The following is an 11,608-nucleotide window of genomic DNA, read 5'->3' on the forward strand; positions in this document are numbered from 1 at the left end:
AGGTGGGAAGACTAAGGGGTGGATCAGAGCCCCAGACCAGACGAGGGAGGCTCAGGGTGGGGGCTGCTGGGAAGGTAGGTTACCCCTCCATTCTGCCACCTGCCTTGGGCTTCCTGGAAGAGGAGACCCACCAAGCTGCACCAGGGAGTCCAGGCGTGGTGCATCACCCCACCTCACCCCACTCCACGCCACTGCAGGCCTTGGCTCTTCTCCCCACTTTCATCAGCCTGGCTGCAAAGGGCAGCTGTGGCTTCAGGGCAGAACTGGCCTGGTTTGAGTTCCAGCCTCAGCCTCATTCCCAGCCCTTCATGTACTGTGGTGAACTGGAGGAAGTCTGGGTAGGGCTAGTGCAGGGGACATTAGGGAAGGCTGGAGGGGTGTCCTCGCCCTGATGGGTCACCTCACCTCCCCAGGCCACCCTGAAATCTCCAACTGTAAAGAAACAGAATCACACATAGCATTATAGATCTGAGATTGTCATTAAAGCGCAGTCTCTTAAAAGGAGGGTGGGGTGGGGAAACTGAGGCCCGGGAGAGCCAGACCTTGCTCAGGTCATAGAGGGCGTCTCCAGCAGGTCTCCTCTGGTTGCTCCCTCACTCTTCTTGGACTCCTGGGGGAATCAAGGGGTACCCCAGCCTGCCAGCCTTTGGCATCACAGAGCCCTCCTTCCTTCCACAGGCGGTGATTCGGGCAGCGAGGTGCTCCCTGACTCCTTCCCATCGGCACCAGCTGAGCCGCTGCCCCACTTCCTCCAGGAGCCGCAGGATGCCTACATCGTGAAGAACAAGCCGGTCGAGCTGAGCTGCCGCGCCTTCCCCGCCACACAGATCTACTTCAAGTGCAATGGCGAATGGGTCAGCCAGAATGACCATGTCACACAGGAGGACAGGGACGAGGCCACCGGTGAGCCACCCCACTCACTTGGTCACCCCCAGGACACCCAGGACACCCCGGGTGGCCTCAGTTTTCCCTCTGGGGTTCACTCTGGATCAGCGTTTCCCCAAGGAGGGCTGCCATGTCCTAGCCTGACTTTGGGTGACCAAATGATACAGCTCAGCAAGGGTGCTGAGCTGAGCACGTGTTCTCTTTTCCATTTTCTTTCCATCCTGCTCATATCAGGGAGCAAGTCCAGTTGGGGAGCAGGGGGGTTCTTTCACCACCACCCCCAGCACCTGCTGCGTGCCCCATTTAACAAAGAGGAGCCGGAGCCTAACCAGGATTCTAGACCATCATTAGTTTCACCGATCTGTTTGTGAGAAGTGATACTATTTCTATTCATAGTAATGACATAATGTTTCCTCCATAGAAATTGTTTTAGTTTTTAAAAAAAGCTTTTTAAGAAAGGTTAATAATATTAAGTGAATAATCATAGAGGTGGTGTAAGGGTGTAGCCCAAATCTTGAGAGAGAGAGAATAGCTGAAGCATAAGGCCCCTTCCTTCTGGGTGCCCCTCACCCCCCGGGGGAAGGAGGAGGCAGAGCCCTGGGCTCTTCACATCTCCCAGAGCCTGGCTTGCCCCAGTGGTCACCCCAGGCTAAGTTGGGGGAGCGGGCCTTGTCTGTCCCCAGGCCCCTGTTTGCAATATAGGTAGGAACCCTTGGGGGCGGGAAGGCTTTCCCAGGGCTCAAGACAGGAAGAAGGCCATCCACTGCTGGTCGCTCGTGGCCAGCCAGCTTTGGACAGCCCCAGCCAAACCCAGGTTCAGGGTGGCTCCCTGGCTCCAGTGCCTGCCTTAGTCTTATTTTTGTCTTATTTTTGCCGTCTCTTCGTTGATCATTTTCTTTCTCCTGCTTTTCCAGCCCTCTCTTCTTTTCTTCTGTCCCCTGTCTCTCCCGTCTCATCCCTGTCTCTTTTTGTGTCTGTCTCTTTTCCTTATGTGCCCCTCTCTCTCCCACTTTTATTCGTTCTTTTTCTTTCTTCTTCTCTCTTTCTCTCAGCCTCAGTTTCTGTGTCTCTCCCCTGATATTCTCTCTCTCTTTCCTTCTTTCTGCCTCCTCCAACTTCTGTTTCTCTATAAAAAGCTCACACGTTTCAGAACCACCCAGGCTTAAAACTATACCCCATGATATACTTAATGCCTCTGAACTAAAAATGGTTAAAATGGTAAGTTTTATGCTATGTGTATTTTCCCAAACATTTAAGAATAGATTTGGAATCTCGTTCTCACCCAAAATCTAAAAATAAAAAAGGAATTTTTTAAACAAAAAATATATATCCTAGCTGCCCCCACTCTCTGGCTGTGTGACCCTGGGGAAGTTACTCAACCTCTCTGAGCTCATTCCACCTCTTTGTAAATTGGAATGTTGACAGAAGGTCCTGGTGAGGATGGAACAAAGTGATGCCCACACTGTGCTGAACACAGTGCCAGGACGCAGTAGGCATTCCATAAAGATATTTCCTCCATCTTCTTTATGGGTTTTTCTTGTCCTCTCTAGAAACCTGGACTTACTTCTCTGAGTCCCTCTGGTCTGTATTAGAGATCAGCCATGGGGGTCCAGGCAGAGTAAGGGGACAGTATACCCTGCTGGGGAACCACGTAGCCCCTGCAATTATTAGTAATAGTAACGGCATGGCTCTTACACCCCTGCTACTAGGCACATAAGCCCTGCCAGTCCGAGAAATTGGGACACTGTTGTCCCCGTTAGCTATGAAGAATGGACGTTGGTCCTAGAGGCTGCTCCCTTAGCATCAATGTGTCTACCTCCACACGAGCCTCCTATTCCTCACCCCTGGCCCTTCCTAGCACCCTCCGAGGCCCTGAAAACACAGAAGATGACAGCTTTGGGCCAGAAGAGGCAGGACAGGCCAGCCCGCCAGTTCATGCCAGGTTGGGGCAGGCAGCCTAGCCCTGTATCCTAGCCTAGGTACCACCTGCCACATGGCCACCATGCTGGGGACGACACCTGATTCTCGGGCCCAAGTCTGGGAGACCAAAGTCCTCATCCTTTTCCTCTCTGCCCGCTGGAACCATCGCCAAGGTGTCGAGCCGCCCAAGATGATGGTTTTCCTCTGTCCTGATGGGTGCTGCCGAAACCTTCTGGATGGACGACCCCTCTGAAAAGAACCACTCTTCGAGGCTCATTGCCTGGAAAATAACGGGCAGGGATCCTGCTCTCCTGCCCCGGGCCATGCGGCATCATTTGTTGGGTCAGCACTCTAGGCAGCCACTGCAAGAGGACAGAACCCCCCACCCACCCCCAAAGCAGCCTTTCTCTTGTGTTCCCTGACAGCAAACCCTATTCCACTCCCATTTAGATCCCTGGCCATCAGGAGGGGATTCTCTTCACTGTCTGGGTTCCCTGGGTAAGACCCACCCCCCCACGATTCAGGAAAGTTAAGGCAATGACTTTATTGGGAGAGGTCCAGAGAGGCATCACGTGTTAGGGAATAGAGCTCTAACCTAGGGAACACACCAAGAGAGCTGATCTTGGCTCTGCTGGCAACTTGCTATGGGACTTTGCACCTGCCGCTTACCCTCTCTGAGTCTCAGTTTCTCTAAATATAAAAGGAAGAGGCTGGGAGAGGTCCGAATGTGCTGCCAGAGTTGATTTGTATCCAGCTTGAGCTATGTGCCGTGGCATGACTCATTTAGAGTTTACACTGAGTGTTTTACTATGATGACGGAACTGAGGCTCAGAGAGGCTAAGTAACTTAGTGAAGGTCACACAGCTGGGGAGTGAGAGTGAGCCCAGGATTCAAACCTGTCCATCTGTCCAGCCCTATGCTTAACCACCATGCCACAGTACCACATTGTATACGGCTGACTGTCCTGCCCTCAAGGGGCTTATCAGAACCCATGTGTAACTGAGTGAGCTGGGACACATCATGGCAAGGAGGAGCAGCTTTAGGAATTCTGGGATGGGTGAGTCAGGGAGGGCTTCCTGGAAGAGGAGGCCTCACAGACCTCCTACAAGCTTTGGGGAGGAGCTTAGGATGAGCACCCTAATTCAGAAGGGCTCATTCTTTTCTTGAGCATAAAAGGCTTTGTCGAGAGAGAGCTGGCAGAAGAGTGAGTGATTTCCCTCTCTGTGGGGTAGTGGATACAGTTATCCAGGGAAGCCTCCAGTCCTGGCAGGGAACCACTGAGAGGTCAGGGGCCTCCCAGGAAGATGGGCCTCCCGCCCAAGCTCTGGCCTCACAAGCTCCGGAGTCATGACTAGGGAGAGGCCACATGCTCTTTTCAGATACATTGTTCAGCCTCTTTTCTGAGCCACAGCAGTAAGCAGGGCAAAGCCCCTCCTCATTCTCCTGCATGAGATAGACAGTTAACACATGAATACATCAATAAATAATATAATTCCAAATACTGATCAGTGCTATGAGGAAATCAGGTTGGGCAGGAATGATAACCGCACAGATCAATGTCCAGGGTAGTGGTGGAAGCACTGAGTAGTACTTTGAGAGTGGGTAGGGGTGGGCCAGGGTCGGGGGCAGAGGGGCTTCCTTCCAGAAGTGAGGCCCAACCCAAAGCTGACTGAGAGTTCACTGGACAGAAAGGACAGAAGAGAGTTGCAGACAGGGGACTGGATGGGCAAAGGCCCTATGGCCAGAGAGGCCAGGGGAACATAAGGGACTAAAAAATGCCCAATGAGGCTGCAGTCAGATCGTGCAGGGCCTGGGGCACAGGTGGAGTGTCTGGGTCTTTATGCTGAGAGGACTGGAGGCATTACCAGGGGAATGACATGCCATTTGTGCATTTTGAAGAGCTCACACTGGCTGCAGGGTGGAAAGTGGATTGGATGCTTTACAGAGGGCTTGTGTTAGCCGTTTCAATTTCCAGGTGAGCTGTACTTGGTAGTAGGGTGGGCTGAAGGCAGAAGACATAAGAAAAATAGATGGAAATGAGAGGCACTTGGCAGAAGGGCCAACAGGACTGGAGGGTGAGAGAGATTTCATAGTGCCATGTCCTATGTCTTGTGTCCTCAGACCTGCACCCTGACGCCATCTCTCTTTTCTTCCCAGGCCTGCGGGTACGAGAGGTGCAGATTGAGGTGTCTCGGCAGCAGGTGGAGGAGCTGTTCGGACTGGAAGATTACTGGTGCCAGTGCGTGGCCTGGAGCTCTGCGGGCACCACCAAGAGTCACCGGGCCTATGTCCGCATCGCATGTACGCCTCCCTGACACCCCCACTCCATTCCTCGGGCCCTTTCCTCTTCCCTGTGGATCCTGGACAGGGAATTCTACATCTGTGTGGGCATCTGGCTGATGCCCACCACAGAAGCATCAGGGCCCATGGACGTCAGCTCAGAGAGGGCTTCTAGACCCAGAACCTGGGCCACCTCTGTCTCCTAGATGGCTAACGGCCCTTTTTCATCTACTTCTGTATAAGGAAGTTGCCAGCTTCCTCACCACCCCAGACCACCATGTGCTTAGGATCCTAGAGTTAGGAAAGGAACCCTCAACTCCACCCGGTGAGGCCCCCACTTTGAAGAAGAGGGACTGACTGCCTTAGGTAAAGGCCAGGTGGGCCCCATAAATGTTTCCTTGATGTGCACTGCCACCTAGTGGCTAGAATAGGACACCTCAGTCTCCCACTCTGCCGAGGGCCCTCCCTGACTGTGTCTTGGGACCCTTTCCCTTCTCCCAGACCTGCGCAAGAACTTCGATCAGGAGCCTTTGGGCAAGGAAGTACCCCTGGACCACGAGGTTCTCCTGCAATGCCGCCCCCCGGAGGGGGTGCCTGTGGCCGAGGTGAGCGGAGACACGGGGAATGCTGGGCACAGCAGAGGCCAGCCAGGCATGGTATTTACCACCAGCCATGATGCCTCAGCCACCCAGAGCCCTCCCTATTTTACAAAGAAAGGAACTGGGACCTCTGCAGAACTCAGCACATGCCAGACCTCAGTTGGGCCCTCCATGGTATAACCCCATGGGATGGGGTAGAGCTGGGGTAGACCCCAGGGTCAAGGGAAATGGCCGTATACACTCTCCCCTGCCCCACCCAGAATCCAAAGCCCATCTTTATGGACACCAAAGAGTATCATAACGCATATGTCTTGAGTGTGTCCTCACCCCAAAAGCTGGCCACCCCTTCCCGTTACCACATGGTCTTTGCATCCCTGGACAGTGCCCACCTTTCCCTGCTCTCCACCCCTGCTGTGTCCCAGACATGCTGCCTCTCCCACTGCCTGCACTGGTGGTCCAGCAGCCAGAGCTGGGCATAGAGGAGAGCTCAGCTTTGCTGCCAGAGATGCCAGTAGGATGGATTGGGGAAGACAGGCCCCTACGTTTCCAGCTCAGGAACAGCCCATCTGACCCCAGAACCTTGCTCTAACCACTTAACCTCCCCCAGCCATGCCCTCTTCTGTGAAATGGGCGCAGAGAGACACCCCGTATGATAGCTACCTCTTGCTGGGCTTCCACGTGTGCTGGGCACTCGGCATGCTGGTCTTCACAGCAGCTATCTAAGGTGGATGTCACCATTCCATCTATGGCTGGGAAGAGTGCTGCGAGGGGTGAAATGGTCACCCAGAGTGACCCAGCTAGTGAATGGCAGAGCTGGGATTTGAACCCAGGGACCATGTTTTTAATCACCTGCCAGGCCTCTCATCTTGGCTGAGGGAGTCAGTTTGAAGAGTTATGATGAAGGCATGTGCTACTAGCCAAAACCAGTTTCGTACTTACTGTGAACCAGGCGCTGTGCTCCGTACTTGCCACATATTAACTCATTCAGTCCTCACAACAGTCCTGTGGGGTAGATGCTGTTAAATTTCATCTTATATTTGATGAAATTGAGGCCATTTCCCAACTGGTGGGTGGTTATCTTAACCACTGTGTTCTGTAGCATCCAGCACAGTGCCTGGCACATGGAGGTCCTGCCTTGCTGTGTCACCACTGTGGGTGGACGTGGATAGAACTGCTGTCCTGTTTGTGGTCAGGCCTCCCTAGCCCTCCAGAGAGGGCTCACTTCCCGGGATGCCTGCCCACTTCTGCTACCTTCTGGCCCCCATGCGCTCATACCCCTCCACCCTGCTCGTCCAGGTGGAATGGCTCAAGAACGAGGACATCATTGACCCCACCCAGGACACCAACTTCCTGCTCACCATCGACCACAACCTCATCATCCGCCAGGCCCGCCTGTCAGATACCGCCAACTATACCTGCGTGGCCAAGAATATTGTGGCCAAGCGCCGCAGCACCACTGCCACAATCATTGTCTATGGTACAGCCCTGAGTCGGGGGCCGGCACGGCAGAGGGAGTGGGGAGAGCCTAGGGCTAGATGGCCCGCCTGACCTGCCCTGCCCAGGAGGCCAGCAGGACCCTGGTGAATGGCGAGGAGGAAGAGGTCCAGAGAGGGGAGGTTCCTTCATCAAGGTCACATAGCTATGCTAGTAGTCAAGTCAGGCACCCCTGGGTCCCTAACCAGGAGCACTCGCCTCTTCTTAGGCCATTTGCCTGTCCCTGAAGGAGACCCAGTGCTTTCAGAACTGGGGCTGGGGCAGGGCTCAGTCAGCATTCCTATAGCCCCATCCCCATACCATGTCCTAGCAGACTAGGGACTGTTGGCCAGGCCCATAGGCTGTTCACTGCTGTCCCCTTGGATGTGAGGGGTGGAGCCACAGCTGAGATAACAGAAGTATTATAGAAAGAGTCCTGTATTGGTTAAATGTCAGCCCTCTCTGAACCTTTGTTTGCCATTGTACAATGGGGCAGAGAATAGACAGTTACCTCTTGAGTCTCCTCTGGTGCTGATGGTTGTACCCCAGGTCTGCCCATGGATATCTGAGTTCCCAGCCTTGCAGGCAGGAGGGGTCCAACTAGGAAGGGCCAGTTCTCAGTGGAGGGGCCTCATCAGGGGTGGGGAGTGAAGTTTGGGGGGCCCATGGTTTGCAAAAGCAGGCCAACTGGATGATACCCACTGCCCCTGCAGTAAATGGCGGCTGGTCCAGTTGGGCAGAGTGGTCACCCTGCTCCAACCGCTGTGGCCGTGGCTGGCAGAAGCGCACACGGACCTGCACCAACCCCACCCCACTCAATGGAGGAGCCTTCTGCGAGGGCCAGGCCTTCCAGAAGACTGCCTGCACCACTGTATGCCCAGGTAAGGCTGCTGGCCAGATGGCACCCTACCCACATCCAGGCCCACGCCTAGCTCCCAGCCCTGCCTTCTGTGCTGCAGGGTCTGTCAGAGTCAAGGGAGCCATTCTCTCCCCATTGTGGGGAGCAGCAGGCGCTTGTTCCAGGACTCACAGCTGGCCGAGAAGGCTGGACTAGATGCTACGACCTCTGACTTCTTGTTCTTCCCTTGGCTGCTGGAGAGTGGAGGCAGAGGCTCTGAGCTGTGGTCTGAGGGGTGGGCTCTTTTGCCACCAAGCCAAGGATTCTCAGTGTAGGCCCCCTGAGCCAAGGTCCCAGAGCTGCCCCGGGTCAGGAAGCCTGTACTCCTGCGCTTGACTGTCAGGCACACTTTGGCCGCCAACCCTAATCCTGTAGCATTCGTCTTCTCCCTTCATCTTTGTCTGATTCCGCATCTCCATCCATTTGTTCTTACGTGTCTTGCTGTGTGCTCTCATTGGTTACATGTTGTATGAGCAGCGCAGTATTTTCACCCCGGGTTTGTGTCCTTGTGTATACACTTCTGCATTGAGATGCATCTGTGTGAGTGACCTTATGCACATACTCGTGTTCATTTTACCCATCTAGTACACCTGACTCTGCATTGGTGTGAGGTGTTTGGATATGGTATGGATTTCTTTGTATGGCTTGCGTGGTGCATTGCTATTTTCTGTGCACATAATTGCGTGTACACGTCTCCGTGTACGCATGTGTTCCCATGTGCTATGTGCTGTGCTCCTACAGTGGATGGAGCATGGACGGAGTGGAGCAAGTGGTCGGCCTGTAGCACTGAGTGCGCCCACTGGCGCAGTCGTGAGTGCATGGCGCCCCCGCCCCAGAACGGAGGCCGAGACTGCAGTGGGACTCTGCTCGACTCCAAAAACTGCACCGACGGGCTGTGCATGCAAAGTGAGTCCTCAGGAAGGCGAGGCCTAGGGGCGGGAGCTCTGGAACTGGGAAAGGGACCCCAGCCCACCCCCCCGGCCTCAATGCCCAACCTGCAGTGGAGCAGCCCTTTGAGGCCTTTGCCCACCCACCACATCGATCATTTCATCTGCACCATTCCCCATCACCTTCTCTACCACCTTTCCCTGCCACCTGTGTCATTGTCTTTCCCTTTATTTCCCTCGACAGATAAGAAAACTCTAAGTGACCCCAAAAGCCACCGTAAGTCCCATTTCATGGCTGTCTTCTTTCCTCTGGGGTTCTCTTTGTCTGGCTTTCCTGGGGTGTGGGGGGCAGGACAGTGGGAGTTGAAGGAGATTCCCCACCAACCCTTCCCGCGGTTCCTAGGACTTGATGCTCATGCACATGGGCAGACCCTCGGCTGACAGAAAGGCCCTAAGGCATCATTTTGACCCTCCCATAATAGAAGAACCCTAGTCTCAGAGAGAAGGGACTTATCCAAGGATCTAGCAAGGGTTTGAACTGAAATGTTTTTGTGGCCGAAGCTGGCGCTCTTAGCCCCATCCATCCCCTTGGCCTTCCTGTCTGGGACAGGGCCAGTGGGCAGGCCCACACCTGTTCTCGGAGCCCTGCACTGTGCCCCCGGCAGCTGGGCCAAAGCCTCCAAAGTCCTCTGGGTCACCCATGGTCCGCGTCAGCCCCCAGAGGCTGCTCTGCCCTAACTCTAGAGTAGTAAAGCTGCTTGGGCAGATTAGCTTGTGGTAATTAAACCACAGTTTCCAAATGATTCTGGAATTATAAAATGAGTGAGGCTCTTGGCCCAGTTCACTGGGGGACCAGGCTGGTGACTGAACTGTAAATCACTAGGCCAGTGGCCCCCAGTGGTTACGGAGAACATCAGGAGGCAGAGCCCAGCCTGGGGAGCCAGAGAGGTAGGGGCCCAGCCCTGAGGGCTACTGAGGGGAGACAGGGGCTAGACGGGAGCAGAAGTGGGCGAGCATCATGCCCTACCTTGCTGCAGGCTCAAGCTTATCCCAGGGGAATGGGGCTTGCAGGGGTCCAGGCAGGGCAAGCAGCCTACCTTTCTGAGGGCTCCAGGGAGGGGAGAGAGTAGATGGATGCTGCCTGGAGCTCCCTCCCACAGGAAGCAAAAGGAAGAGCAGCTGTTTTGGTTCTACCTACAGATCCAGTGTGGTAGCTATTCAAACTTACATTTACCTCAATTAAAATGAAATACACTTAAAATTCAGTTCCGAAGTCTCGCCAGCCACATTTCAGTTATTCAGTAGCCACGTATGGCTGGTGGCTGTCATGTGGGACAGTGCAGACATGGAATGTTTCCATCGTCATAGAAAGTTCTGTTGTTCAGGCCTACTTTAGACCCTGGGTCTTGACTCTTACCCCTTCCTGCCTGGCCACGTGGAGTTATTTCCATCTGTGTAGCAGCCTACCCCGCTGCCATCCCCACCACCAGAGCTGGGTGTCCCCCAGCCCAATAGCCTGCCTTGGGGAAGGGAGTGTACCCAAGGGTTGTTTCCCTGAGCCCCTTCCTTCCCCTCCACCTGCTCACCTCCTCTCCACCCCATTGCCCTTCATCTCTTTCCCTTCCTCCTACTCCCTCCATGCCCCTCCACCTCCCACCCTCTGCACAGAATGGGAAATGGGAAGGTCAGAGCTGCCACTTGCAGAGCCAGGCCCTCTGGTGCCCTGGAGATTGCTGCAGGCTACAAATGAAACTCTGGGTTTAATCCCGGCTCCGACAGGACAAACTGTGGCTCTTGTGACTGAACTACAAACCCCGTCTCCTCAGCAATGAGCAATGAGTTAGTTGCTCTTGGGAGTGACCAAGAGTCACTTTGCCTCTCCTTGCCACACTTAGGAGGGGAGCAGGCAGGGGTTTTGAGACTGTTTTACTTATACAGACTGGTGCTCAGAGAGGTTCAGGGCTTGCCTAGGGGCACCAGCCTGTCGTGGCAGGGCTCAGACTAGAACCCAGCATAGCACCGTTCTGTCCTAGGCCATGCCCCTCCCCAGGGACCCTGGGCTTCCCTGGCTCCCCTAGGGCCTGGGTCGCCACCCCTGCCCCTCACCAGGCCCTCCTGTCCCTGCAGTCCTGGAGTCCTCGGGGGATGTGGCACTGTACGCTGGCCTTGTGGTGTCCATCCTCGTGGTGGTGGCCGTCCTCATGGTGGTGGGAGTGGTGGTGTACCGCCGCAAATGCCGAGACTTGGACACCGACATCACCGACTCGTCCGCTGCCCTCACTGGAGGCTTCCACCCAGTCAACTTCAAGACTGCAAGGCCCAGTAAGGACCTGGGAACACCTGAGCTGGTGGGTGGGGGCAGGGCACCCAACGGGGTGTGGCAGCCAGCCAGACTAGCGTAGGGGCTCTAGACTCCCTCTGGGGTTTTACCAGAGTTTGTTCTAGAGATAACTGTGGATTAGTAATGATTAGAGGGATGCAGTAAAGGAAAAGATAACCTAAGTTGCTGAGTCCCCGAAGCCCTTCGCAGCTGGACATTTGGGTGGGGTTTTGCAACAGGAGGGCCCCTAGCAGGAGCAGAATGTGGGACTGGGCCAGTGAGATACAGCTGGATCTGACTGTACCCCCTACCCCTGCAGACCACCCGCAGCTCCTGCACCCCTCTG

At 54.9% G+C, this 11,608-nt stretch overlaps 1 protein-coding gene across 1 annotated transcript in view; it reads left to right on the forward strand.

Annotated features, from left to right (window-relative positions):
* UNC5B (unc-5 netrin receptor B) overlaps positions 1-11,608 on the forward strand; it is a 79,613-nt gene that overhangs the window by 61,472 nt on the left and 6,533 nt on the right. Inside the window, exons 2-10 of the mRNA XM_039870914.1 lie at positions 679-903; positions 4,963-5,106; positions 5,587-5,690; positions 6,981-7,161; positions 7,871-8,038; positions 8,797-8,961; positions 9,187-9,219; positions 11,070-11,264; positions 11,582-11,606. Of these exons, the coding sequence (XP_039726848.1) occupies positions 679-903; positions 4,963-5,106; positions 5,587-5,690; positions 6,981-7,161; positions 7,871-8,038; positions 8,797-8,961; positions 9,187-9,219; positions 11,070-11,264; positions 11,582-11,606 (1,240 nt within the window). The remainder of the gene's footprint in view (positions 1-678; positions 904-4,962; positions 5,107-5,586; positions 5,691-6,980; positions 7,162-7,870; positions 8,039-8,796; positions 8,962-9,186; positions 9,220-11,069; positions 11,265-11,581; positions 11,607-11,608) is intronic.

The sequence above is a fragment of the Pteropus medius genome, unplaced genomic scaffold (assembly GCF_902729225.1).
Source record: "Pteropus medius unplaced genomic scaffold, Ma_sr-lr_union100, whole genome shotgun sequence".
Lineage (NCBI taxonomy): Eukaryota > Metazoa > Chordata > Mammalia > Chiroptera > Pteropodidae > Pteropus > Pteropus medius.